Source organism: Conger conger, chromosome 7, assembly GCF_963514075.1.
Source record: "Conger conger chromosome 7, fConCon1.1, whole genome shotgun sequence".
Classification (NCBI taxonomy): Eukaryota; Metazoa; Chordata; class Actinopteri; order Anguilliformes; family Congridae; genus Conger; species Conger conger.
This window is the reverse complement of record NC_083766.1, coordinates 46610860-46638305: the sequence shown is the minus strand read 5'-3', so window position 1 is coordinate 46638305 and position 27446 is coordinate 46610860. Positions and strand designations below refer to the sequence as shown.

Below are 27446 nucleotides of genomic sequence, written 5' to 3'. Positions count from 1 at the left end.
CTCCACCTCTAGAAATTGCACCATAGGTGAGGAGTAATTTATCCATAGTTTTTATTGACAGATTGTTTTCTTTGGCAGAGGTGTGTAAACTGATTTGCCTTTTTTTTTTAAGCTACTCCCATTCTATGTAGTGAAGGCCACAAAACTAGTTAGACAGGTGACCGTTTAAATATACATGCCATGTCTCCACTGGGGACTGCTGAAAGCAAATGATCTTTAGTGCACCTCAAACACCTACCAGTATTTATGTTTGTTTTGGGTCCAAAAGGTAGCAAAATTAACATGTCTCTGCATCAAGTTCCTGTTTTCACAACACTACTCCACAAGCTGTCACCCATGGCAAGTATTTACAATAAAAACATCAATCAGCTCATTTAGTTTACTGTAAAAGCATTACATTATTAATCTAAGAATTTATATTTTAATATCTGATACAGGCATGGTATTTCCAATTTCCACAAATGGAACTGGCTTGGTGATGAAAATATCTGTTGTGGAAACACTACACAACAACTTTAAGAACCATGACTAAAAACCCGTAGCGGTACAGTAGGTGTTGGGATAGATGAGGGGTAAATTAGTAACAGATAAACACAGATGCTGGCTCAGTTTGACCTACTCCTTTTTCTATATTTTTAAAATCTCTACTACTGAAAATACCAACCACAGCACAAAAGAATGAGCACCCATGCAGGAATGCTAATTTATTTTGCCATTCTTAAGCAACATCCTCTGCCTCTTCCTGCAGTTCATTCATTCTTCAGCGCTTAGCCGCTCCCCCTTTTTCCCTTCCCCCCGCCCCTCCCAACCCAGGGCTTCGGCTGCCTCGGCTCAACCTGTTTATCTGAACCGGGTCGCGCCTGCACACTCACGCAGGGCAGAGCTCCGCCTGCTTTCAATCAGTAACCTTTGGAATTCAGAAATACAAGTAGGTCCTCCAGTACCTAGCGCAAAGCATTCTGTGTATTGTGGGAGTTGTGAGTCTACGTGCAGGTGTGGAAAGATGGCTGAGCCCATGTCTCCAGACTACTTCAGCTGCCCTCTCTGCGTGGGCATGCTGAGGGATCCCGTGGCCATACCCTGCGGCCACAGCTTCTGCATGGACTGTATCAGCAACTACTGGAATGAGGCCGACTACACGGGAATCTACATCTGCCCTCAGTGCAGGATCACTTTCACCCAGCGGCCCGTGCTGCGGCCAAACACAATGCTGACCAAAGTGGCGGAGAAGATGAAGAAGTCAGGCCTCAACCCGCCGGCCGGAGTTCCAAACAACAGCTACGCCGGCCCTGGGGACGTGCCTTGCGACTTCTGCACGGGCAAGAAGTTCAAGGCCGTCAAGTCGTGCCTGAACTGCCTGGCCTCGTACTGCGACAAGCATCTGAAGCCCCACTATGAGTCAGCCACCTTCAAGCGCCACAAGCTGGTGGACGAGCTGGGAAACTTGGACCGCAAGATCTGTCCCCAGCACCAGAAGTCCCTGGAGCTCTTCTGTCGGACCGACCAGATGTGCATCTGCGCTCTCTGCACGGTCAGCGAGCACAGGGGCCACGACATTGTCTCTGCCGAGGCTGAGAGGACTGAGAAGCAGGTAAGAAGCTCTTTTTCTCTCATCCAAATTGTTTTGTAGTGATTGTGGTTGCCATGGTGGTTATAGTGGGTCATTCCATAACTCTTAAGGGCTATGCTAATGGATTCTGTGAAAGGCATAATAAAGTGGCTGAAAAACTGAAGATGAATGTAAATTGTAAGCTTAATAGCTTGTGTCAAGAAACAAAAACCTGTTCTGTCTTTGTGTGTGTATGTCTTAGTTGTGTTATTTTTGCTGACAAACTGGCAAAAGCTGGGAAACTGTGAAAAATGTATTTCTTATATTATATAGAAAGACAGATAAAAAAGCAAGGGAAGAATACATTGTAGGGCATGAAGACAGCTTTAAATTGTTCTGCTGAACTGTTCAAACACAGTCAAGGTGAACTGCAGGCAAGCTTTTAATGATTATTTCAGCAACAAACCCCTCTAACTGTTTTATTTTTTTCCCATGGGAATATGTTTGAGTTTTTTCATGGAATTAAAAAAGGGGAACAGTTGCAGGGAGTGGAATAGTGAAGGGGTGTGGTCTGGGAGAGGAATGTTGCATGATGCATGTGTGTAGTATTCTTTCATGCAGAGAACTTGCGATACCTGTACTTTGAAATTCCAGAACTTCTCACCCATCTCACAAGCAATACAGCCCCCCCCCCCCCCCCCCCCCCCCCCCCCTCCTGCTGATTCAATGTGACCCTGCATTTCACTATCAGTCTAAACCTCCCACTGCTTTGTGCCTTTGTACATAACTACATTACTCATATCACAGGAACCAGTACTGATTGTATAATGATTTTATCATCATCATTGTAAGTATCAAGGTCCCAACTGCACCTCTTGTTTATGTGCCTGTTGTAAACCCCGTACGTGACTGGCAACATAATTCAAAGTGAATTGGACAAGGTGTTCCGCCTTTAGTATTTGGCTACAATGTATTAGGAAACAGCTGTGGATGTAAAAAAAACAAACACACAACTCATTCGTGTTTCCACAATTCCTATTTCAGCCCAAAGTACGCCATTTTCTATCATAATTAATACTTAAAATAAATTGAGGGAAAACAAGCGAACAAGATAAAGCCAAAGACTTCATTGAAGTGCTTTAGTTTTTATCTGAACGTGTTGCTTTCAGTTAGTAGGTCTCTGGTCACTCATGCCCAATTTACAAACGGAGTCTCCTCCCTTTAAGCCTCCCTCACTTTTTTCCCCCATCAGATTCCTGTCATTCTTCAAGCTTATCTTGAAGAATGGACCAGCAGGCTTGGCTAATGGCTTGACTAAAACTCCTTTCGACTTACAAGGCCAAAATGTGAGCACCTTGAAAACGGCTTTTGGAGCAGTCAATGTCAGTTTCACATTCCAAGCATGGTTAGGATTCCTTATTTGCTTCTGAGATAAAGCAGCCCATGGTTGGCAGCTCTCTCCACACTCAAGTTAAAACAGCAGAATAGTAGCATTTATTAAAATGGTTTTTCCAAGTAATGACCAGCTCATTTCTACATAAACAGAACAAGTTAGACAACATATTTAATTTGGCCCTGTGGCCTTGTGTCAATGGGTGTTGACCATTGATCCCATTGTTTACAACACAACCTGCAGTTCATATACCCACTATCATAATAGTGTTCATATTTTCTAGTGTGGACAATAGTTTTCTACAATGGATCTGTCAGACTCAAATAATTTTACAGTATGGTATTTCAAAGCATGAAATTGCGATTCTATTCAGTCAAATTTCTTTGTGACTTAGCCAGAATTTTTTTTTTTATAAAAACAAAATAAATAGCTGAAAAAACAAATCTCAGACCACGTGAGAGATCGTGCTTGTATATTTTACATTGCATATTGAGGCCTAAATATACTACACTGTCAATTTTGTTACATTTGTTCAGGCTATCAGAAACCAAAGCACACATTATTGCCAGTGAAGGCCATCCTCTACAGTTTTAACTTTATTTCTTTGGAATTACTTCAACAGAAACTACTGGGAGTTTCGCAGGTGGAAATCCGTCAGAAATGCCAGGATAGGATGAAGGAATTGGATGAGCTAAGAACAGCAGTGGATTCTCTCAAAGTAAGTTTGTAGAGGGCGAAATAAAGAATCAAATGCAATCACTCAACCTGTTAACATTTGAACATTTAAACATTTTAATCAAATTGTACCAAAATCTTTAATCTTTAAAAGTATGAAAATCTCTCATTTGGACCCTTCTGTTACTATTTAAAGCATCTTTTGGATCTTTTGGAGAGTCTGCTGTGAAAAACACTATACAATAAAATTAAAAATCGGTATTAGATTGACACGATGTTCTTGGATTAAAATTATAAACATATAGGAAGCATTTGGTACAGTGCACAATGTCATTCATTCATCAATATTCAAAGTGGCAGGTACTATGTGCTTGCTTCTTCTAATCAAACACTTTCCGTGGGTCTTTCCTCGTTTATAAAGTAATTTAAACATACATAGATGTTAATGTTATTAAAAAAGTGTTAATCAACATCAAACTCTAGGCACAGATCAACTTCTACTATTATTATAGTTGGTTTTTGATATACATACCTTGATATACTTACATGTATACAAATACTAATACTAATGTGAGGCAGTAGTAATGCTTCAGAGAAGAGCACTCGATGCTAGTTATAGAATCATGCATGCATATCAGGGCTTTGACTGACATGTGTACTACCCAATCAGAGCTCAGCACAGCGGGCCATGGCTGAGAGCGAGAAGCTCTTCAGCGAGATGATCCGCTCGATCGAGAGGATGCGCGCCGAGGTCAGCAAGCTCATCGGCATCAACGAGAAGGCAGCCTTCAACCAGGCAGAGGGGTTGGTGGAGAGGCTGGAGCAGGAAATTGAAGAGTTAAAGAAGAAAGAGTCAGGACTGAAACAGCTGCACAGCACAGAGGACCATATACATTTCTTACAGGTAGGATGCTGGACATTCTTCATATCGAATAGTCCTGTTTGCAGTAGTTTCACCTACATTAGTGCAGCTCAACCAATCATGAAAGTAACTTTTTCGCTGATGCACTGAATTCCGAAAATTTACAGTTCAATTCACTTTAAACACTTATGGAAAAATGTATTTGGACTTTTGTGACAATACTAACAAGTGTTACCCATATTATTATTTGCTTAATTTGCTTTGCACCATTATATCGAGAGAAAATATGTCCACAGAAGGTTACCTTTCTTGACTTTATCACAAGCTCATAAGTTTTGTCTGCTCTTGCCTGGTACAGAACTTCAATTATCTCTGCACCCCTACTGATGATGGAGTAATACCCAGGGTGTCACTCAACCCAGACTTCTCATTTGGAGCTGCCAGGAAAGCTGTGGCTGAAATTAAGGAGCGTCTGGAAGAACTGAGCAGGGAGGAATTAATGAAGATCTCCAAATCAGGTCAGATCTGCGACCAACAAAGGTTGAAGGCCAAGGCCCTGCATGTTATGAAACAATGGGATTATTGTTTGAATCCATCCAAGTGGGAACATGCCTGTCACAGTATGTAGCTTTGAATTTCTGATTTGAACATTTCTAACAAGTTCTTGTGTATTGTGTTGCAGTGAATGAAACTCCAGTGTACACAATGGAGAACCGGACAAGGGAGAGAACCATTAGAGGTAATGATTAATTCCTGCGTGTTTACTGCACATTATTTTAAGTTTCACCACAGAAGCATATTAGAGTGGTATAAGTAGATACATATTTGTTAAACCCCAGAATATAGGCTATACGAATGTTTCATGATGATTTTTTCTGCAATATCAGGCTTCAGTAAACATACTGAATTCCCTTGTCAACAAACATATGCAGGCCAAGGACTAAAACAGGAACTCTGTGTCATCCTAGACAGGCTCCACATACATTTTCATTGAAGTAACAGCCTTTGTATTGCTCTGAACCTAGCTAAAGAGACGACCATGGTGGATAGTGCTCAACCTCCTGAGCCCAGGAACAGATCTGACTTTTTGAAATGTGAGTATCATTCTCAAACCACTTCTTTTTCTTGCTCAGTCAATATTATTTGCATTCATATCAACATTTCTTCAGTAATCCTTTCCCATTCTTTCGTAAGATGATAATCTAAATAACATATTTGGGCAATTTCTATGTTGTACATCTAAATGTAAATAGTTTACCAAGAGGAGACAATTTGGTTTATACTTCATACTTCATTACTGAAGAGTAATTTAGAGGTCCAACTGCAAGATAATACAACTGTGATAAGTAATGTAGGGGGGCAGCCTATAGCCCAATGGCTATAGGTTTGTGTTTGTTGTAAGTTTGGTGGTTAAAGCCACAGTGTGGCCACTATAAGACCAGTGCAGTTTTTGGGCCTTGACCCCACATTATTCCAGGGGGGGTTGGCCCCTGCCTAGTCTAGTCAACTGGAAGTCACTTGGATAAAAGCATCAGCTAAATAACTGTAATGTAACTAATATTTGAAGCATATTTGTTAAACGTTTTTTATAAACAGACTTCTGCCAGCTCCGATTGGATCCCAGCACTGCATACAAAGAGCTGCACCTGTCTGACGGCAACAGAAAGGTGATCCGGACCAGGGACCTGCAACCATACTCAGAGAACTCCGAGAGGTTCGACAGCTTCGCCCAGGTGCTCTGCCGGGAGGCCCTGTCAGGGGGGCGCTTCTACTGGGAGATCGAGTGGAGCGGGGAGTTCTCCATCGGGGTGGCCTACAAAGGGATCAGCCGGAAAGGCAAGGGGTCCCTCTGCCTCCTGGGGTACAACGAAAAGTCCTGGAGCCTGCTGTGCTCTGACTCGGGCTACTCGGCCTGGCACAACAGGGTGGACAAGGCCATAAACGCTGCTCACTCCCCCAGGATAGGAGTCTATTTGGACCACATCGCTGGGATCCTGTCCTTCTACAGCATAGGGGAGACTATGACCCTCCTGCATAAGTTTGAGACAACGTTTAAGGAGCCACTGTATCCCGGCTTTGGAGTGGGCACTTCTGTTAAGATCTGTCAGCTGAAATGATCAAGGTGCTCATTGTATGAAAAACCAAAAAAACATTTACAATGTACCATACGGCATTAACTTTTTTTTGATTGTATTAGTTTTATATCTGTTTTTATTGTGAATTTATGTACCCATATTCTCTGTTAAGGAGGGTTTGTTTCAGTATTTTCCTTCAAGAACTGTCACTTACTGATATTAATATTGATCTTAATATTCATCCCTGAATATGAAAATATATTTAGGAATTTTTTGTTGACATGCATGCTAAAAAGAATACATTCCTTTAATATATTCATGATCCAGCACAGTTATTTTTTACACTTGAGTACTAATCTTTTTATGTTCATTCATATCATTAAAATAAATGTAATACCAGCACAACAGTAACACAATGATTACTGCTTTTCTTTGTTGAAACACAGCAATAAATATTTTCAATAAACTTTTCAACATATAAAATGTATTGTATGTTACTCCCTTCAAAAGCTTGCATTTTAAACTGCCATTCAAAACATGTGTTAATCCATCACTCCATGAGTTTAGTTAAGTACACATTTATATATATATATCTTTTTTTTATTGTTTCTTTTTTTCAGGATTACAACATACATTTTTTTTTTAAGTGTACATTTGTACAGTCAAAGGGATAATAAAACAACAAGTTTAAATCCAGAATTCCCTCTATAAAAAAATGCCTGGACAATCTTTATTCACACTTGACATATGAACCGTTTGCCTTTATTACCCTATTTTTCACCCACTCACCTAGTAGTTAAGCAGTGTCCCCACAAGCCTACAAAGATAGTTTTGTTGTCAACAAGGTAGAAAAATACATTAGTCCCAACTATGTAGACATTTGCTTGTAGTTATAGCTACAACAAGTGTTGTTGTTTGACAGCCAAATACAGTATATCTGTAAGAATACAATGCCTATTGTATTCAACTTTGTATTTGACACGTTAATATGCATAATCAGAGAGTATAATTTTTCATTGTTTCATGTTTTAGGTAAGATAACTACCTGTCACTAATGTTTCTACATTTTAGACCCCCTTTAAGATTTCTGTTTATTTAATTTTTAAAACTAGTGTTTTGGTTATTACACACATGATTCAATAATCTCCAGAATCTGAATGACGGACAGAGTCATTAAAGTAAATCATTGTGCTGTACAGCAGCAACAATAGGTAAAAAAGAGCGACCTTTAGGGGGAAAGCAAATGTGAATCAATTTGTGAATAATAAAAATCATATTTTATATAATTATTTTGTTTATTTATAAGCAATGTTAAAACAGCACTTCAATTTTACCTTTTTCCAAATTCAGTTATTCCAGTGGTGCTCTGATATTAAGACAGAATAAATTTAAATAAGAATTAATAAATATTCCATGATTCACTTCTAATGAAAAATATAATTCACAATGTTTATACTGTTTAGGACTAGCTTGATTCTACTGTGCTACGCACAGTCTAAATACAGTATATCATGTTGAAGTTTGTCAGAAGTTTTTCAAATGTGTGCCAATATTTCATCACTGTAGTGTCTACAGCTTTTTTTGGAAAAATAGTTGTATTAGTCATAGTGCAGAGTTTGTACAATCTTTAAAAAAAAAGATTTTTAAAAATTGCATTGCTGAGGGGCTTGTTCAGTTGCACTGGTAAAAGAAAGTCTAAGCCTATTTCTCCATGACCTAAACCTTCACATTTTTTAAATTCACTATATGAGCCATACAGTACAGGACATGCAGGTAATATTAATTCACGTGTGAGTGAATTCCCTCTTCATTCCCTCATACTGATCTATCCAAGGGACAAAATTCCTTTGACATAAGCTTGTTTCTTTTTTTATATAAGTAAATGTCAGTCCTTTAATCAACTGTTCTAAGGTATTTGATGGAAACCTCTAACCCCTTTGTTTTGGAAGGAGTGACCTTCTCTGCCCGTAAGTATCAGTTTAAGTAGAGTCCCATGTTCTTGAGTTACCCTGCATTAATGACACTCCACTGAGATGGTAAATGGTTGGAATTTATATAGCGCCTTTATCCAAAGCGCTGTACAATTGATGCTTCTCATTCACCCATTCATACACACACTCACACACCAACGGTGATTGGCTGCCATGCAAAGCGCCGACCAGCTCGTCAGGAGCATTTGGGGGTTAGGTGTCTTACTCAGGGACACTTCGACACAGCCCGGGCGGGGGATCAAACCAGCAACCCTCCGACTGCCAGACTACTGCTCTTACTGCCTGAGCCATGTTGCCCCCAATGTGAATGTAGTGCTATGTAACCTTTCCAGCTGGTAAAGTGGTACACCTGAAGTTTGCTCCACCAGGGCTTGTTGGCAGAGTGGTACTTCAGGTGGTTTTTCAGGCTGACCCGGTGTGTGAAGTTATTCTTCTCGCCTGTGTGAACTCGTTCGTGGGCCTTCAGGTTGCCAAGCTGGTTGAAGCTCTTCGCACACATGTCGCAGCGATACGGCTTCTCGCCTTTGTGAATGTTCTCATGTCTGCGGAGATGGCTCACGACGCTGAACCTCTTACCGCAGAGGCTGCAAACGTGCGGTTTCTCTCCGGTGTGCAGCAGCAGATGGGTCCGCAGGTTCCTCTTTTCCGTGAACTTGTTCCCGCACTGGCTGCATTGGAAGGGCTTTGTACCCGAATGAGATTGCAGATGCTTCATCATGCTCTCCATCCAGCCAAAAGTCTTGGAGCACACCTTGCAGGCATAGGGTTTCAGGCCTGTGTGAGTGTGCTGGTGGTGTTTCAAGTACTGTTGCCTTCTGAATGCCTTCCCACAATCGGCACAGTGATATGGCTTTTCTCCAGTGTGAACAAGTTGCTGGTCCAATAAGTGGGACCGCTGTTTGTAGGACTTACCACACTGCTGACAAAGGATGGGTTTCTCTCCTTTGTGATCCAGCCAGTGCATACGGAGGCTAGTAAGGTTCCCAAAATTTCTACTGCACTCCTTGCAAGAGTATGGCTTCTCTCCTGTGTGAATTTGCAGATGCTGTTTGAGGAGACACTTGAATTTGAAACACTTGCCACATTCGGCACATTTCTGCAGAGGCTTCTCTTTCCTGAGTCTAGCACTTTGATATTTTGTATCCAGAACTGCTACAGTTGCTGAGGGTAAAGCGTCCACCTCTCCACCTGATGTGCAGTCCTCCATCTGAGATGGGCTGTGCTCCTTGTTCATTAAACCCAGCTCCCATTCCTCTTCCTCCTCCTTCACAACAATGTGGAGATTTTCAGTCTTGTTCCTGAATAAACTGGTCCTCAAGTTGAGAATCCTCAGACTGATCCACAGGGTCCAGCTCAGATAATTCTTCTCTGCCAGGAAAAGTCCTTTTTTCAGGTGCACCTTTATCAAAAGCAGCAGATTCCATTACTAAAATTTGTCTACTGGTAATGGGATGTGGTACATGGCAGCTAAAAAGGACAGTTGACAGTAGATATTCAGTAAAAGCATAAACCTACACACTTTTAAATAGTATAGCAAATAATAAATTTAAATAATAAAGTCAACTGATTGATTGAAACAGTGCATGTTTTCATGGCAGATGAGAGAGGGGAAAAACATCTGAATGCACAAATATGACCAGATTCAAGCTGTGAGGCAAATCTTGAGACTGCATTTCTGGTTAGACAATGCTGTAATAATCCACTTTATTAAGTATTTGCATGACCGAATATCAAAACAATAATACATAGCCTCCTATTAAATGACGATTCTGGATTCAATTAACTGTTAACCTCAAGGCTATGGCTTCCATAATCCAAATTGGTAAGATTAATTTTCTTCATCCTCATAATATTTTGTGAAGACCGCATATGTGTAGCTATTAGGAAATTGCCCTGGTATGCAACATGAACACCCTAAGAACCGTTTTGAAAATATTAAATCTTACGATTTATGTCGCAATATTTCCAAGACAACCAATAAAATAAACGACACACTGTATCCAACTAAACATGGCATCCAAGTATGCAATCATTTTCCCGCGCCAGATTAGCCACTCATATAAGCTAAACATTCGTCAGCTATTTAACTAGGCGACGCTTTACGTCTTATTGTGACAGATAGCCTATCATTGTGAACATCTACTGTGTTCAGCCTGGCCATATCTAATTCCACTATAACCGGGAGATAACATGCGCTAACCACTAGCAAAAAAGCCCATGACATTTTCCATGAAATAAATGTTTTTTGATTAAATGTAGGCCTACTTACTTTGAAGTATTAAACGCATTCATCAAAATTATATCGCCATTTTGAACACAGCCAATAACTTCCGCTACGCACATCTACATTAACATCGCCAGCTATTGTCAAAAGCAAAACAGTGTTTGTAGGTATATTTTACATTTACTGCCACACTTGTAATGTAACGTCTGAAGTCACGTATCACAAATCACGTATTATGGTTTTACAGCGTTACAGATAACGATGCTGTTTCCAAAACACAAACAATGTATTTTATTTTTTTTCCTCGCGGAGTGACAGTTTAGGTCCACTGTTGCGCTTTGTCCTACACAGACGTTACTTTTTTCTTAACCTGAACATTTTCAATGGCTAGATTTCAGTTAAATACACACCTTTGACGGAGGTAGTCATATACCTATGAATGTAAAACTTTCCAGATTTTTTAAACACAAATGATGAATGAAATAAAACAACTTTGTAATGGCTTCTGTTATTTTGTTTATTCTACACTGATTTACGATATTGTAACCTCAACTAAATCAGAAAACTTGATAAGACGACACAATAGATCTTATCAAGTGTGATTTTCAAACCACAGGTTTTTCTTGTGGTTGAAAAGGAAATTATGACTGTGGCAATGAATATGCATGCAGCCAGTTCATAGAGACTGTCGTTCTGTATTTTTCTTCTTTAGTTTTGTTTAATGGCGGTTTATAAACAAAGATGTGCATTACCGCCACCTACTGACTGTTTGACATGATTTCCAATTTACTTTATATACAGTGCAGTCAAAAAGTATTTACCTCCTTCCTGATTTCCTCTATTATTGCAAATATTATTGCAGATCTTTAGACAAAGTGTAATATTAAACAAAGGGAACCAGTGGGGGGGGCTGGTGGGTGCCGGCGGTGGGCGTCCCCGCGCTCCCCGGGCCCTCCCTCGCCCCCCGCTCCCCGCCCCGCCCGCCTCTGCGGGGCCTGGGGGTTCGCCGTCCGGGCGCCGCGGTGAGCGCCGCCTCGCCCGCCTGGGGGCCGGGAATCGGGTGGGCGCTGCCACGGCGCGTGTGGGGGGGCCCCCCCCGGGCTCGTTGTGGTTGGGGTGGGCCAGGCCCTGGGGGCCCGGCTGCCCCGGCCCGCCCCTGGGCCCCGCGCCCTGGGGGGTGGCGTTTCCGTCCGCCTGCCCCCGCCGCCGGTCCCGCGGGGTCGGGCGTGTGGCCGCCTGGGGGCGGGGGCCCCGGGACCCGGCCGGGGTGTGCGCGGGGGGCCCGATGCTTGGGGGCCACTGGTTGGCGGGGCCAGCCGCGCCGTGTCGCTCCCCTCACATCCACCAACGTTCCGCAGGAAGTGACAAACCTGCTCACGCCCACTTACATGCGCGTATACACACATACCACTTTAATGAATATTTGGTTCATCTTGATGCTAACCTCACCTCTTGTTACAGCCAAGTCTTCAGTGTTGTAGTTGTCTTTGTACTGTCTTGAACGTATGTCTTGTTATGTTTTGTGTTTCTCCCCATCACTTGTGTCCCCCTCCCTTCCCCTCTCCTATGCCACTCCACTCAGGCTTGCACATTATGAAATAGTGTTGCCAAGCTAGACAATGTCAGAATTAAATCTTAGTACAGTGGGCTCCAGAATTATTGGCACCCTTAATAAAAATTGAGAAAAAAGTCTGCATATAACATGGATAATAATCTATATTTTATGTTCAAACATACTACAAACACTATATCCTTTTATTTCAATACATTTACTCTCATGTTTCAATGTTTTTTTATTTCATAATTTATTTTCTGAAAAAACCACAGGTGCCAAAATTATTGCATATTATCCCCAGGGACAGTAGGGGAGATGGTGAGGGAGGCCATAAGTAACCCAAGGATCACAGTTTAAGAATGCCAGAGATTGGTTGTGTCTTGGGTTTAAAAAAAACATACAATGGCACCCCCATGCCAGAAACAATCCTTACTGAGCACAAAAAACAAAACCTAGCATCTTGGAATTATGACTGGAAGAGAGTGCTATGGTCAGATGAGACCAAAATGGAATGTTTTCGCCATACACACCATTGACATGTTTGGTGGCAAAATGGAATGCATACAAGAAGAAGCACATACAGAATGTACCTACTGTCAGTGGGGGTGGGTCATTGATGTTTCTGATTGCTTTCTACAAATTGCAAATGTGAAGCACATTCATGCAAATGATTGAGTACAACTGTCTACAATTGGCCCAAATATCACTCACATAAGTATTGCTCAGAATAGATTGTGTTGTTTTCATGTACAAAATGGTCCATCTAACCACCATAATATGCGAAGTAGAATCTAGTCCAGGGGTGTCAAACTCCAGTCCTGGAGGGCCGCAGTGTCTCCTAGTTTTTGGTGTGTTTCAGCACGAGAGATACATTTCAAAGTCTTTCACTGGCTGAAGAGTCCACACACCTTGTTCTCAAGGCCTTAATTGACTGCTGATTGAAAGGAAACCACAAACACCTGTAGACACTGCAGCCCTATAGGACAGGAGTTTGAAACCCCTGATCTAGTAGATCAGGGGTCGGCAACCCTGGTCCTGGAGAGCCGCAGGGTGTCCTGGCTTTCGTCTCCACCTTAAAATAAGCAACCGATTCAGACCCAAGAAACCAGGTGAGGTGAGTTAACTGTGTAATCAACGGCTTTCATTGATCAATTAATTCCAAGTAACAACGAAAGCCAGCACACCCTGTGGCTCTCCAGGACCAGGGTTGCCGACCCCTGTAGTAGATATTACCTACATTTCATGGTATCGATGTAATGTCAGCTAAATTGATAAATTGCTTGTCAGGTGAATCTCGGATGTTACTTATGAAGGGAAGTTTCCCAAATCATTCATACCTGCAGTGAAATGACTGAAGGGCACAGGTGCAACACAATTACAGTACTACACTTTCTGATCATGGAGGAACCTGCTCAGGCAAACATTGAACAGGGTCAAGTGCTAGCTCATCTAAGAGGAAGAGGAAAAGGAGTAAGGATACTTGGTGGTATGGTTAGGAGACGACCACAAAACAGAGCAAGAGGCAGAAGAGGCCAAAGGCACATGTCTCCCGTGAAATGAATGCACCAATTGCTGTGATGTGATGTGATGTGATGTGATGTGATGTGACTGTTTAGGAGTGCATAGGATGAAGGAGACCTACCTCATAACCATGATGCAGTAGATATTTATTAAGATTTGTAGTGTAAATTGTCTCCAACAACTGTGCTGTACCAGCGCCGCTGTATGCCAGGTGCTGCTGGTGGCAATCTGTCTTGGATGAGCTGTATCTCCCTGACATCCTACAGTTGTGTTCAAGAAAATAGCAGTAATATCAGTAACCTGATGAACCACTGTTATTAGTAGTAGTGATATTTCTGCATGGCAAATACTTTACTTGTAGATGTAGTAGTGTAATAAAAACAACAGACCCAACTGTCATGACATGCATGCGGCTTGTTCTGAGCAATTGACTCATTCATTGAAAGGCACGTGTTCAAAATAATAGCAGAGTGGAGTTTAACTAGACAATCTATTTTCTGTGAAAAAACAGGTGTCATTAATTGTCCTTTATTAAGGAAGAAGGGAAACAAATGTTTCATACATTGTTATAAAATATATTTCCTTCTGAATTGCTAAGTAAAATGGGCTGTTCTAAGTATTGTTTGGAGGAACAATGTTATAATTATAGGATGCTCAGCTAGAATGATCTCAAATGCTTTTCAAATGGCAACAAAAACCTGAAACAAGCGGAAGTAGACAAGCAACTACTGTTAAAACGGATCGAAGAATAGTCAGAATGGCAAAGATTCAGCCATTCATCAGCTCCAGAAAGATCAAAGATGATCTACAATTACCTGTCAGATGACCCCCCGGGTACTGAATTCAAGCCAAAGTACACTGAAGACAGTGAAGCATGGTGGCGCAAAACTCATGGTATGGGGATGTTTTTCATACTACGGTGTTGGGTTCATATACCAGGGATCATGGATCAGTTTGAATACATCAAAATACTTGAAGAGATTGTGTTGCTGTATGCCGAAGAGGAAATGCCACTGAAATAAGACAACAACCCCAAACACACAAGTAAGCGAGCATCAACTTGGTTCCAGACAAAAAGGATTGAGGTAATGGAGTGGCCAGCTCAATCCTTCGACCTCAACCCCATTGAAAACTTGTGGCCTGACATTAAAAATGCAGTTTCTGAAGCAAAACCCAAGAATTCACAGAAACTATGGAATGTAGTTCTTTCATCCTGGGCATACCTGTTTCTAGGTGCCAGAAGTTGGTTGCAACGCAGATGCGCAGCAGCCATCAAAAATAATGGTTATGCAACTAAATATTAGTTCAGTAATTTAAAGTGAAGTTAAATGTTGAAAAATGTCTTCAGTTTATACAGTTTGAAGAGAATGTTGACATTGCCTTTTTTTTTCTTCTTTTTTTTTTACAGATTAATATTCCTTTTCTTAGCTTCCTGTAAAAGAATAATGCAGACTTGATACTATTTGCTAATGCTTTGATTTGGAATTGAATGTGTAATGTTTCCACTACATTTGAAATATTGAACTAAAAGCTATTAAAAAAATATTTGCACTTTATTCACTTTTTAATGCACTGCTATTTATTTGAACACAACTGTATCTCTCAACAACATACTAGTGTTTTAGAAAGTCATTCACAAATGATGTTGAGGATGTCAGAATGGTGCTGCAGCAACAGCATGGCATAAATCTAAAGCTCAGCAAGATATTCAGGTGTGAGGTTCGCTATCTGGGACGCAATGTGAAAATCCGTTATTTGCCCAGCTGGATTGGCAGGTTCAGGGATGTGGTTCTATCTATTTCACTGTCATTTATTACGTTTTATTTTATCAGCCTTTTTAGTCTTTTTCTTGTACATTTTACGGATTGCCAAATTTCTTCTTTTTTTAGATTTGTGGAATATTTCAGTGGATTTATCACTACAAGATGAAATATGCCGCCCTACATATCATCTTCCACAGGCTGCATTGACTGCCTCTGGGTGGCTCAGAAAATTGAAGAACTGAAATGCAGGATCTCCACACTGTATGAAATACAGGAAGGTGAACAGTTCCAAAGTTCCAAACAACAAATGTTGAGGCAGCCTCCTGCATGCAGGTGGCCCAATGCCACTGTTTCCTGTACTGTCCCACATCCAATCAGCTACAGCGGACCCATGACTCAAACTTGGTAGTAAACCCAAGATCATAGTCTGCTCCACTCCTGGGACCTTTAACACAGAACCATGGACACCGCTGTCCAGGGGGAAAAGCAGAAGGATAAGCCTCCCCAGTACCCTCTCATTACAGCCTCTCCAGCTGAAAAACAAATTTGAGGCAGTAGCTGAGTGCCATGGCCCCCCATCACCCAACAGCCACTCACCATCTGAGGTAGCTTTTTGAGATGCCATAAATGTGCACATGCCAAATGCATCACCCAGACTAATATATCACCTGGGTTGGGCCGGTGAGGGATTTTTTTGCATTCATTCCTTTTTTCAATTTTCAATCACTATGATAACAGTGATTTGAAAGCCTTAAAACTCAGTTCTATCTGTATCTGTAAGTCTATCTGTAAGTTTGACATATTCTCTGTAAGTAAGTGAAATGCATATTTTACACCTCGTAAGGCCATGTCCTTTGGAAAACTGCTTAGACAATGATTAGAAAAAACAATGCAGAATGCTAATTTTTGGTGATATTGTCCTCAGATTTTAAAGGGGATTTGTCCAGTGTTGTGACTTGGCTCCATTGTGTGACGGTCACAGCTACATTAATCTGTATCCAGTCAAAAACTGGATCTTTTCAAACTACATGTTTTCAGTGAGAAAAAAAGCTTCCACTTTAACTGTATTTCTGCTTCTGTAACTTTGTTTTAGTCATTTTAGGAGTAATGCGGACTCTTGGGAAACAAACCCCAAAGGGTTGCCTTTCAGAAGAGACCAGGATTAAGCCTGTAGTCAAAAGGGGTTCAAGAATAGTAACCATTAATATTTTGGGTATATAATTTTAAAGCCTGTGCCAAGAAAAGGGGCGGTACTTAAGGGGTTAACCCCATCCACCATGCCCCCTTGTCGTTGAGACGTCGACATCTCAAATTATTGTCGCATTCATATTTATATCATATAAAAAACTGTGACTCTCCTCGCATGGGAATAAGCACTTTTAATCACTGGTCTTTTTGGAATGTTGGCTGTCTTGAGGTCTTGAACATTTTGGGAGGAAACAAGCTGGGGTTTGGTATTTCCTTTCATCCATTTCCATTGTGACTGTTTGTAACCTTTGTTTTAAGGTACGTACCACATCTTTAGATTAGACATGAATCATTTTTGTAGCTAAATAAATCTCTTGATTTTCACCAGGCTGCAAGTTGTACATTTAGATAAAAGTTAATCAACAGGTTGCTCTGCCCATCACTGAATTTGGTGATTAAATTGATTATTTATATATTGAAAAAAATGTGTTATTTATATTGAAAATAATTACCAAATCAAATCAAATAAACATATTTTACATGTTGGTTAAGTGAGGTGTTTTAACTGTTGACACACTTTGTGTTCAGTATTCGGAGTGCTGGACATTTAAACGAGGACATTTTAACATTGATGGTTAAAACTGCTGGATTCATAAATTGCTGCTTTAAACACATTTCACATAATCCGCACTTTTTCAACAGGTGGTATGCATTGGATCATGCCAGAGTTTTAGTATCACTAGTAGGACAACCTGAAAATAAGATATCCAGATTCTGATGATGTTGATAAGTCACAGACATCAGGAATTCATGGCATACAAAGGATATGCACTGTGTATAAAACTGTAATTTTTACTCGGTGAAACCAAAATTTCTAATTGTGGAAGACAGAGGCAAATCAATATATGATACGTCTAGCGCCCTCTCGTGCAAACGTTGCAAACTCCCTCCACCTACAGTCCGCTCCGTGGTGTTACACCGTAAACCTTCCCCGTTGCTGCTTAAGTAAATGTAGGCTATGTTTTTATAAAGAGTTCACATTACTGTGCACATTGTTTAAAAAAATGAATACGGACAATTTTGCTTTTAAGTAATATATCCTAAAAGGTTATTTTCGACTAGTGTCATTAAAAAAAATGCCACCTCACCATTTAGACTACGAATGTGCGCACTTCGAATGTCAGATAACTGTAACTCAAACTCATGCTTAGAAACGCCTTAGTAACGAAGAGCTTGTTGTTGATCATGGTAGTCTCTGATGGTAGCATGTTCTGAATGAACTATAGCTCCGAAACGCCAGATTTATATTGAGTATAGGAGTTCACTAATATGTTATTAAAATAATGCATGCGTGGAGTCAGGCCCTAAATAATATGTATATTTAACTGTCGCGTAACTAGTCTTCGTATGCGAAATAACTTACATCCCGTTATTAGCGAGGTTGAATTGAAAAGTGGATTGCTAACGTGCTAGCTAATGACGTTAGACAAGACCTCGGGTCAGATCGCAGACTAGTTCGTATAGTTAGCAAAATGTTCAAAGCAAAAATACTAATAATTGGGCCAAGTGAGGTAAGACGACGCAGAATCCAATATGATATATTAACGATGAAGTTGGTTATAATTAGCATTGGTTGCTTGCTGGGTCGATTATATTTGTTGTGTTCAAAGGATAAGAATGCATTTTATTTCATCAACAGAGTGGGAAGACGGTGCTGGCCAATTTTCTCTCAGACACTGTTGAAACAATAGGAGGGGACTACAGCCCGACACAAGGTGTCAGGTACGACAAAGTTCATGTATATCCTATGTTGCTGTTGTTTGTTCTGGGGCACTTTATGGTCGAGTGAGCCAGTGTATTCACAAGCATTATATTGTAGTGCATTGTAATCTTCCTGTTTTTACTGACTGTGGCTGGCAATTATTTGTCTCAATATTTGTAAGCGTTTTAATATAAACGTATGCGTTCTATCGTTGCTTAACGGCATTTGCTTAGGATTCTGGAGTTTGAATCGCAGAATTTGAGTGGCACTGGGAAGAACGTGGCTTGTGAGGTGGAGCTGTGGGACTGTGCTGGAGACTTAAGGCAAGATGATGATTTTTACATATCACATGGCTAGGATTTTCATGCATGTATACATGCAATTTTGGTCAGTCACAGATTAAAACTGATGTTTGCAAAAACATCTTTTTAACATAGCATTTCTACCTTCCTATGATGAGTAGTTATGTTTTGAGGTTGTGTTTAAAGATTTATATCTAAGTTTTGTGAAATGGCTTGACGAAAGTAACCCTTTTCTATGAATAATACAGTAGGCAGTAACTGCCTTTTTTAAATTTATTGTTTGCAATCTGAAGGTTTGAATCCTGCTGGCCAGCTTTAATGAAGGATTCCAACGGAGTGGTCATCATTTTTAACCCAGACATGCCCAGCCATCTGAAGGAAGTTGAGATGTGGCATTCCTCATTCGTTTCCTCGCAAGGTTTACAGGAGAGCCAGTGTCTGCTAATGGCACATCACAAACCAGGCAGTGCAGCCGACAATAGCCGACCGGTTCTAGGTAATCCGGAACAGCGTTTTCATCACTTAATTGCTAGGCAAATTGTCTGATTGTAAGGCTGACAAAGATGCCAAACTTAACCAAGTGCTACATTTATTTCATCAATTTGCATGGTGGGGTAGAAAAATATCTATGGTTAGCAATGGTTATGGACAATATCTATATGGCATTCCATTATACCTTTTATGTGCCAACAATGTGCTTTTTGTTTGCCTGCAGCATCACAGCTGAACAAGCTGCCCCTGATTCACTCAAACCTAGAGGAGGATCCAGAGGAGGCACGGCAGGAGTTTCACAGATACCTGGGGTCCGTTGTGAGGACACTGTCAGAAAGCAGAGAGCGTGAGGAGATGTCAATAATCACTTGAAGTTCAGAGACATGCTCAGGATTAATTATCCCTGTAAAAGGTTCATGGTCTTAGTCATTGACAGGATTTTGTGTCAAAATGAAAAAGACTGAAGCCTTGTGCTTAAGCATTCCTCTAGCATTGATAATTCAAAATGATGAAAGAATGTATTAATTGGCATACATTTTTCACATATATAGGATTTGCTGTTGTGGGAGAAATCCCTATTTTCCAAGTTTTTTGATGCAGTTACAGCTGGTAATCATTATTAACATGGAGAAGATGAGTTTCATGCAACGTTTTCCATTGGGATGCCTGCCACCAAAAAATAAATTGGATGCATGCTGCAATTGTTTTATGTTTTAATTAAGCGAAGCCATAAAAATGGGAATAAAAACATCCAGGGTGATGTTGAAGAGGATTGCTTTAAATTAATTTCAGATTTGCTTGTTTTTTTGTAGCATTAAGTACAATGGTTCTGATAGCTACCACAATGAAAACATATTTCTGTTGCAAGTTGTGATATTTATGTAAATGGCTCTGCCTGTAGCCTAGTGGCTAAGGTACATGATTGGGACCAGACGGTTGATGGTTCAAGCGCCGGTGAAGCTGTTGGGCCATTTACCCATTCCTCCAGGGGTGATCGTCACCTACTTAGTATAATAAACCATGTTTTTCTACCAGAAATAAACATTTCTGTTCAGTATATTTTTAACATTTATTGACACATTACTGTGCAGGGTTACATGTGAAGTTAGTGCATATATTCACAAAAGATAAGACAGATTTCCCACTAGGTTATTCAACGTGAAAGATCACAGCTACTCCAGTCCGTTGGTTTTTCTGGCAATTTCTTTCATAATGTCCTGCAAACTCCTGACAGTCTGCGTCATGAAGGCGAAGCTGTCTTGCACGCTACCCATGCCGCCCTGCATCCAGGTGAATCGCAGCTCACCGATCCACTTCAGCAAGCCGTCAAGTTGTTCTTGAACCGCTCTTTGCTCCTCTAGTTCTGCCAGCAATGCGTGCTTGGCGCACACCTCCGCCTGGTAGGATTGCTGCAGCTCTGCCAACTCAGTCTCCAACTTCAGCAACTGCTCCACGCCTTGGGGGTACTTCTTGTGTGGTTGGTCCTCGGGAAGCAGCACGTTACGGGGAACAAACAGGACGTTGTTTACAAGCAGCGTCTCCATACGGCTGGAGAGACGCTGGATGCGCTCCTGTAGGTATTTTAGTAAATTTTCGGTGTATTCCCTCGCTTGCTGACACAACTCCGGTCGTGGATCTGGCCCGCCTAGTTTCTTCACAAAAACGGCCTCAACTGTGGCCAAAATGTCGTACAATGAGTCCTGGAAGGCACTGTACACTCTCAGCATGCATGTCTGTGGGGTAAATCCAAAGAACTGGGCCTCGTATAACTTCAGAGACTCGGGACACAGCGGCTCCACTGGACAGACAGGATGAAATAAATGACATAATACTTTATAAAACAGTACTTAATCTTAAATACCCATATATAAACAGAATGACGGTTAGCCAACTTGTTAGTTAGCGAGACGAACAGGCCGTTTACACTCGACTGACAGCTTGCATTTAAAACGCTCTACTGTGTTCCTAGATAACCAAATACATGTGTTCATTTATAGTTAGTAACAGCAACAACAAAAAAATGTTTATTAGTATGAGGTTTATTAAAATACCTTCACTTGTGCACTCCGCCATTTTCCCTTTCTCCCGCTCTCTTTTCGTACCCGAATCTGATTATACTGGAGCCGCGGCTGCGACAGAGCAGAGTTTCATTCGAAGTTCCCTCCCCTGCTGATACGCACGAGTATGAAAGCCAATTAGAAGTACGTAAATACACTGAAACTTCTTCTCATCCAATCAGCGGAAGGGAACAGACAAGTACATTTCCTGACATAACCATAGGACCAATAAATGACACAACCTCTACGATGTTTATGCCAGTAAACTGGAACTTTGTGGCTATAATCCACCTAAAATGTACAATTAACTTAGTTTTATGCATCTAAACAATATTAGCTATGGTCCGAATTAATACACATTTAAAAATGCATTTTACTGTAATTACCATGTAAATTAACGGGCCAGTTCACTTTTCTGCGTTGGCTTTCATTCAAGAGTCACCTGAGTTGGAATCACCAGAAGAATCACCGGAGTTGGGTGTGATTGACTTATGAAAACACTTTGCTAACGCCAAAGTCAAAACTGACGAGCAATACATAGTTATGACTATTAAAGTGTATTGTTCGTTATCACACTCTCGCTACCATATCATCTGGCACATCACCTCCAATTGGATAACTAACATCCCAAATGATAAGCTTAAGTGTTGTATTGTTTACATTTAGCCACCTGGCTAATAAACAGAATTGGTGGTTTGCAAAATGCACCCCTTCTTCATTCTAGAGTTTTGCTGAGCAGTACACTGGCTGTACTAATAACGCAACGCAATGCAGAATATAAACATTTGAATCGTCAAAGACATCCAGAGTCTTTCTCTTTATTCATCGAAACAAAGTATACGCGGACCAATCAGTGAGTGCCATCATCGAAATTGGGAAGGCAGAGTTGTGGTTGACACTTGCGAGGGTTAATCAGGTAAAGAGATATACACGCCACAGCGAATGAGAAACTGCTGTAGAAAAACATCGGTTCTCTACTTCAACGCCCAGAGTAATGACGTGTCAAGAAAGTGCCGGAAGAGCCGATCTGTCCAAGATGGCTTACCAAACGTTTCAACAGGAATATTTTCAGATTCCTGTTGTGACCAGGGCATATACTACCGCCTGTGTTCTCACAACCGCCGCTGTGGTAAGATACAATTAGAATATAAGACTGTGACTGAATTGAAACTAAGATTTAGCGTGTTGGCTTGTTACGTATGCGATGAAAACTGGTGTTCCCACATCGGCTAATGCTAACTAGCTATAACGTGTTCGTTAGTTGCCTATTAAAACCAATACATGAAATGCTAACGTTACATTTTAAGCTCACCAGAAAGCTAGCAACCAGTTAAGCGCTGATAATCGACTGCCATGTATGTAATTGTAAAGTGCCGTATGCCAAATCGTCAAGTTTGATCAATGGCTACAAGGGAAGGTCAGCTAGCTTGTTAGCCACACTGACATGGATAGTTAGCCATACCAGATGTGACCGACAAATCCGGGTTTGCTAACTTACTTAAAAAAAAAAAAAAACCGTTTATTTTACCTTGTTGAGTTTATTGATAGCTGAAATGGCTGTTCTACTATAGTAGCATTTGACATATTACACATTACTCTGCCTGCAGCAACTGGAACTAATCACACCGTTCCAGTTATACTTCAATCCCGATTTGATATTGAAACATTATCAGGTGAGTTCGATCTTCCTGAAGTTGTGTTTCTGTCACTTCGGATAGTCCTGTGTTATTTTATTTTGAGCTATATAATATAACTTTGACTTACAAAGTATGTCTGATTATAAAATCGAGCAAAAAGTTGCATATGTAACAAGAGAACATGCATTAAAAAGACTAGTTCCCATAATGTTTTGCTGTTTCTCCCTTGCAGGTATGGCGGCTCATAACCAATTTTCTGTTTTTTGGTCCTGTTGGTTTCAACTTTCTTTTCAATATGATTTTTTTGTATCCTTTCTTTGGTAAGATGACTCAGTCTGTTCATGGCTTCTGGATGGGGAAAAAATTGGTATCTGAACACTGTTCTGACATGTCTGTGTACAAATCCTTGAGCGATGCCATGTTTTTGATTAATTAAACTAATGTTCGTTCTGCAATTCCGAATGCATTGTTTGTAAAAATCCGTTTGTTCAGTTTACCTGTAAGATGCAAGTCATTTTCATCCTCTAATGTGTACCGTTTTTCCCGAGAGATCCTTAACTACAGGCTCAGATATCGGTACTGCCGGATGCTGGAGGAGGGCTCATTTAGAGGTCGCACTGCTGACTTTGTGTTCATGTTCCTCTTTGGTGGTGTCCTCATGACCGTATCCTTGACTCTAAACACCAGCCCACAGTCTGCGTACATACCTTTGAGTCCAGTAATGAGCCAAAATGCAAGCCAAAAATTCATTTCTGTTTATTGTGGTAATCGTACAGAAATGCAGTCCTGATTCTTAGGCTTTAGAATTGAATTTGACATTTGGTCCCATTCATCAGTTGTTGACACTTGCTTTGACAGCTTCTCCCTCCTGGCTGCAGACCAGAAAGTTTCATTCTCTCCAAATTATGAATGCCATAAAAATTGAGAACAACCATTCAGCTTTAGAATGCAGGCTATGCTTTTAATTATGATGGGCATGTGTACATGTAAATTCATTCTTTAGTGAATTTATTCATGTTCCAGTTCCATGGTCTACCTTTACAGCAGCTCAGATATTTGGCACCTTTGTTAGCCTTGTGTTCCTGGGCCAAGCTTTCACCATTATGCTGGTGTACGTGTGGAGCCGACGCAACCCTAATGTTCGCATGAACTTCTTCGGCCTACTAAACTTCCAGGCCCCTTTCCTGCCCTGGGTGCTCATGGGATTTTCCCTGCTTCTAGGCAACTCCATCATTGTTGACCTTCTAGGTACCTTTTTCATTACTATAAGTAAACCTGTTATGGAAATAATTTTGGCCATGTTTAAATGTGTTCAGTCTGTCTCTCACGTTTTTGTTCACCCCGAAGGCATTGCTGTAGGACATGTGTACTACTTTCTGGAGGATGTCTTCCCAAACCAGCCTGGGGGTGGCAGATGGCTGAAGACACCCACCCTTCTGTAAGGAGCTGTTTTGTTGCTGCCGAATTATGTTATAAACTCGGTCACAAATGTTAGCCATTCCGTTCTGTTTAAAAAACAAACAAACATTGGTACACACTTGTTAGGATAACCTTCTTTGTAAATCTATTTATTTGGTAACACTTTACAATAGGGTCAACCAGAGGTCAGGGAAAAATGAAACCGTGTATCAAACCGTGTACTTCAAAAAGTATAATAGGCCTACTTATGTACAAAAAAATGTTGTTACTGCTATGTCTTGCATGTTTTGATCATTTCAGAGAACCTTAATTTACAATAAAACATAGTTTGATGGTTTTCTACATCAGCACCATTTGGCGTATGCTATTCAAAATTGAAATACTAGTATATATCTTTGTTGAGAACAGCTACAAGCAAAAAAGTCAAATAGATCATTTATGTAAAAAATATACGTTTCCCAAGTTGGATCCGGTTGGAAAATGACAGAAAGTCACAGTACACTATTTAGCTCATATCAATTCATGAACGGTATTGTAAAGTGTGGCCATTTATTTTTTTGCATTTTAGGCCAAAAAAGAATGCGTACTGTAACTGGGACATGTCTCTCTGCTTCCTACAGAAAGATGTTGTTTGACACTCCTGAAGACGATGCTAACTATAACCCTCTCCCAGAGGAGCGCCCAGGTGGCTTTGCCTGGGGTGAGGGACAGCGCCTTGGGGGCTAAACCAGCCTCCCATCCCTGTGACAGACGTGCGGATATTTTCCTCAGAGAGCTATGGAAGACTCCTTTTCTCTTCTACCCGTTTCTCTTGCTCTGGATTAAGAGTGTGAAACCCCCTCCTTCTGTGCAGCAGCAGGATTTGCGGTTGCCTGTGCTCAAGGCAGGCGTCTCCCTCAAGCTGTTGGCCGTATTGTTCAGACTGTCACTAAAGTTTGTGTGAAAGGGCACCGCAATGTCAGAACCACACAGGGGACTCTTGATCATGGCTGTGTTCATGTTTCATCAGTTTTTACTAACCTATATGAAGCGAACAATTACTAGCTGACGAAAAGAGAAGAGGGAAAAACTGGAACTATTCTGATCTTCGCAGCCTTTTTTTTTCCATTTTACTTTTTTAAAGAATAAATGTATGTGAAAAGTATAAATGTGGCAAAGGAAAAAGTTTTCTGTCATTTGTTCTGCAGTAATGGGATCATCCTTTGATCCGAGTGATTGCCCAATTCTCAAATGATCTCTCAGATTGTTTTGGTATGAATATATCATCAAGATCAGTGTTCCACAGTGGTCTAAACTGAAGGTTTACTCCTCCGTTGTAATACAGTATAGTAGTACATAATCTCAGAAACCTAATTTGGGGAGTGCTAGTCAGTTCTAAACTCTAAAATTATTTAAAATTGGAGTTATAATGTGCTTGTTTTCTTTTTAATTATTCATGGTAATAATAATTTTCATTGCTGTAGACATCATTTTTATTAGGCTCTAATTATGTTGCTGTAAATCATTTTGTAAGTTAACTACTCATCTGATTATTGGTTATCGGGTTCTCATTAGAACTTTCTTTTCTACTGCGGCATTCCGAAAGATGCAGTATAGAAAAATGCATTCCAGTGACCCGTCGGGTTGACAACCACAGGCAAAATAATTTTGTCAACTTTGTCTCGTCCATAATGAAAATATTACAAGCTAAGATTAAATCTCTTAACCAATGCATTCTCATTGGAACATGCTCTCAGAAAAAAATCAGAATATGTATTGAATGTGTCAGTTTGAGGAACTGAAAACTTTGAAGAATTTTGACCTCTGCTTTGTAGGGGGCTCAAAACATGCAGGAGATGAGCATAGCTGTGTTATAACAGATAAACATCGGTGAGGGAATATTGGAGGGAGGTCGATGACCTGCTGATGAACAAGTGACTTCAAACAACACCGTTAAACTGCTTCTGGAATTGTTAATGCATTCATCAATGCGTCCCACGACAACGTAGTACCGTTGTTTTTGTGTTCTCATGCCAGTCCTATAGGAACTTACAAAGTCACTGATTTTAGATGATTCATCATGCAGTTTGAAATTGATAATTGGTTTGCCATGTTTTTAATCAAAAGAAGGTGTGAATTTGTTTTACAATTAAGACTCGCTTTAAAGCGTCAGGGATAACGACAAAGAGAATCATTGCATTTTATATGGAGCGTGAAACGGTGTTATTTATTTTTCTGCTTCCAGGTTTATGTACTGTTCAGTTGATTGGCCAGTCTGGAACACTTCTAGTTCATTATCTCTACTGAAGTTAAAATATGCCTTTAATTTTTATTTATTTGGCCTCTGTCTTCTGCCCTCAGGTGGTTAATTAGGGTACTGTTAAGAAAATGAAGAAACTCCCGCAGTGCTGTGCTGTCTTCTACAAATGGTTGGCATTTTATACAACAAAGGGTTTGGAGAAATACTGTATATTAAATCTTTATGCTGGTCTTCTTGTTAATTTGTTGCCATACAAATAGCCCTAGTTGTTCAGATTGAATGAAACTAATCTGATGTAGAATAAGTATTGTTTTATTTGTTGTTCATTGAAAAATATTTTCATAAAAACGAGTAGAAGTGTGATATGAAAATGCATGGCATAATGCTTTTTAAATAAAAGCTGAGGCAGGCATAGGGTTTTCTTACCGTTTGAGAGTGATAGCAGAAGGAAACGAGCCTTGCTGAAAAGAAAGCGGACTTGATTGTTCAAAGGTCAAAACAACAGTAACATTTTTTTATTATACTAAAAATACAATCCAGTAAAATGTAAGCATATTTAGAGCCAATGATGAAAAAAAAATAATGGCCAGCTGATCCAAGCAAATCTCGAAACCCTCTTGATTGAATTTGCTGTTTGTTTAAGCACGCATTTCATAAAATGATGTTCAATATCATTGCATTATTACAAATAATGGTTGTGAGTTTTACCATAACGGAATGTCATCCTGTGCAAAATATTTAA

General features: G+C 40.4%; 4 protein-coding genes across 4 annotated transcripts; 3 read left to right on the top strand and 1 right to left on the bottom strand.

The window, feature by feature from the left end:
* The first annotated feature begins 857 nt into the window (after positions 1–857).
* ftr82 (finTRIM family, member 82) lies at positions 858–7037 on the top strand. The gene is made up of 7 exons (XM_061249776.1): positions 858–1591; positions 3565–3660; positions 4288–4521; positions 4838–4997; positions 5162–5218; positions 5505–5573; positions 6076–7037. The coding sequence occupies exons 1-7, from the start codon at positions 1004–1006 to the stop codon at positions 6594–6596; spliced, it is 1725 nt and encodes a 574-aa protein (XP_061105760.1). The 5' UTR covers positions 858–1003; the 3' UTR covers positions 6597–7037.
* A 10954-nt stretch (positions 7038–17991) lies between these two features.
* Positions 17992–20053, top strand: ift22 (intraflagellar transport 22 homolog (Chlamydomonas)). The gene is made up of 5 exons (XM_061248087.1): positions 17992–18367; positions 18496–18578; positions 18792–18881; positions 19154–19356; positions 19576–20053. Exons 1-5 carry the CDS (start codon positions 18329–18331, stop codon positions 19722–19724), a joined length of 564 nt encoding a protein of 187 aa, XP_061104071.1. The 5' UTR covers positions 17992–18328; the 3' UTR covers positions 19725–20053.
* A 354-nt stretch (positions 20054–20407) lies between these two features.
* On the bottom strand, positions 20408–21521 carry mis12 (MIS12 kinetochore complex component). Its single transcript, XM_061248086.1, has 2 exons — positions 21404–21521; positions 20408–21150 (listed from the first exon to the last, which is right to left on the bottom strand). Exons 1-2 carry the CDS (start codon positions 21423–21425, stop codon positions 20525–20527), a joined length of 648 nt encoding a protein of 215 aa, XP_061104070.1. The 5' UTR covers positions 21426–21521; the 3' UTR covers positions 20408–20524.
* An 858-nt stretch (positions 21522–22379) lies between these two features.
* derl2 (derlin 2) lies at positions 22380–26934 on the top strand. Its single transcript, XM_061248085.1, has 7 exons — positions 22380–22538; positions 23017–23082; positions 23279–23352; positions 23617–23710; positions 24099–24294; positions 24394–24484; positions 25086–26934. The coding sequence occupies exons 1-7, from the start codon at positions 22404–22406 to the stop codon at positions 25189–25191; spliced, it is 762 nt and encodes a 253-aa protein (XP_061104069.1). The 5' UTR covers positions 22380–22403; the 3' UTR covers positions 25192–26934.
* Positions 26935–27446: the final 512 nt, after the last annotated feature.

Coding starts and splice junctions, on each gene's coding strand:
- ftr82 (XM_061249776.1), top strand. CDS start 1,004: ATGGCTGAGCCCATGTCTCCAGACTACTTCAGCTGCCCTCTCTGCGTG. Junction 1,592..3,564: donor CTGAGAGGACTGAGAAGCAG/GTAAGAAGCTCT, acceptor TTACTTCAACAG/AAACTACTGGGAGTTTCGCA. Junction 3,661..4,287: donor CAGCAGTGGATTCTCTCAAA/GTAAGTTTGTAG, acceptor CTACCCAATCAG/AGCTCAGCACAGCGGGCCAT.
- ift22 (XM_061248087.1), top strand. CDS start 18,329: ATGTTCAAAGCAAAAATACTAATAATTGGGCCAAGTGAG. Junction 18,368..18,495: donor TAATAATTGGGCCAAGTGAG/GTAAGACGACGC, acceptor TTTCATCAACAG/AGTGGGAAGACGGTGCTGGC. Junction 19,357..19,575: donor CAATAGCCGACCGGTTCTAG/GTAATCCGGAAC, acceptor GTTTGCCTGCAG/CATCACAGCTGAACAAGCTG.
- mis12 (XM_061248086.1), bottom strand. CDS start 21,425: ATGGCGGAGTGCACAAGTGAAG. Junction 21,151..21,403: donor GGCGGAGTGCACAAGTGAAG/GTATTTTAATAA, acceptor CTGTCTGTCCAG/TGGAGCCGCTGTGTCCCGAG.
- derl2 (XM_061248085.1), top strand. CDS start 22,404: ATGACGTGTCAAGAAAGTGCCGGAAGAGCCGATCTGTCCAAGATGGCT. Junction 23,711..24,098: donor TTGGTGGTGTCCTCATGACC/GTATCCTTGACT, acceptor ACAGCAGCTCAG/ATATTTGGCACCTTTGTTAG. Junction 24,295..24,393: donor CATCATTGTTGACCTTCTAG/GTACCTTTTTCA, acceptor TTCACCCCGAAG/GCATTGCTGTAGGACATGTG.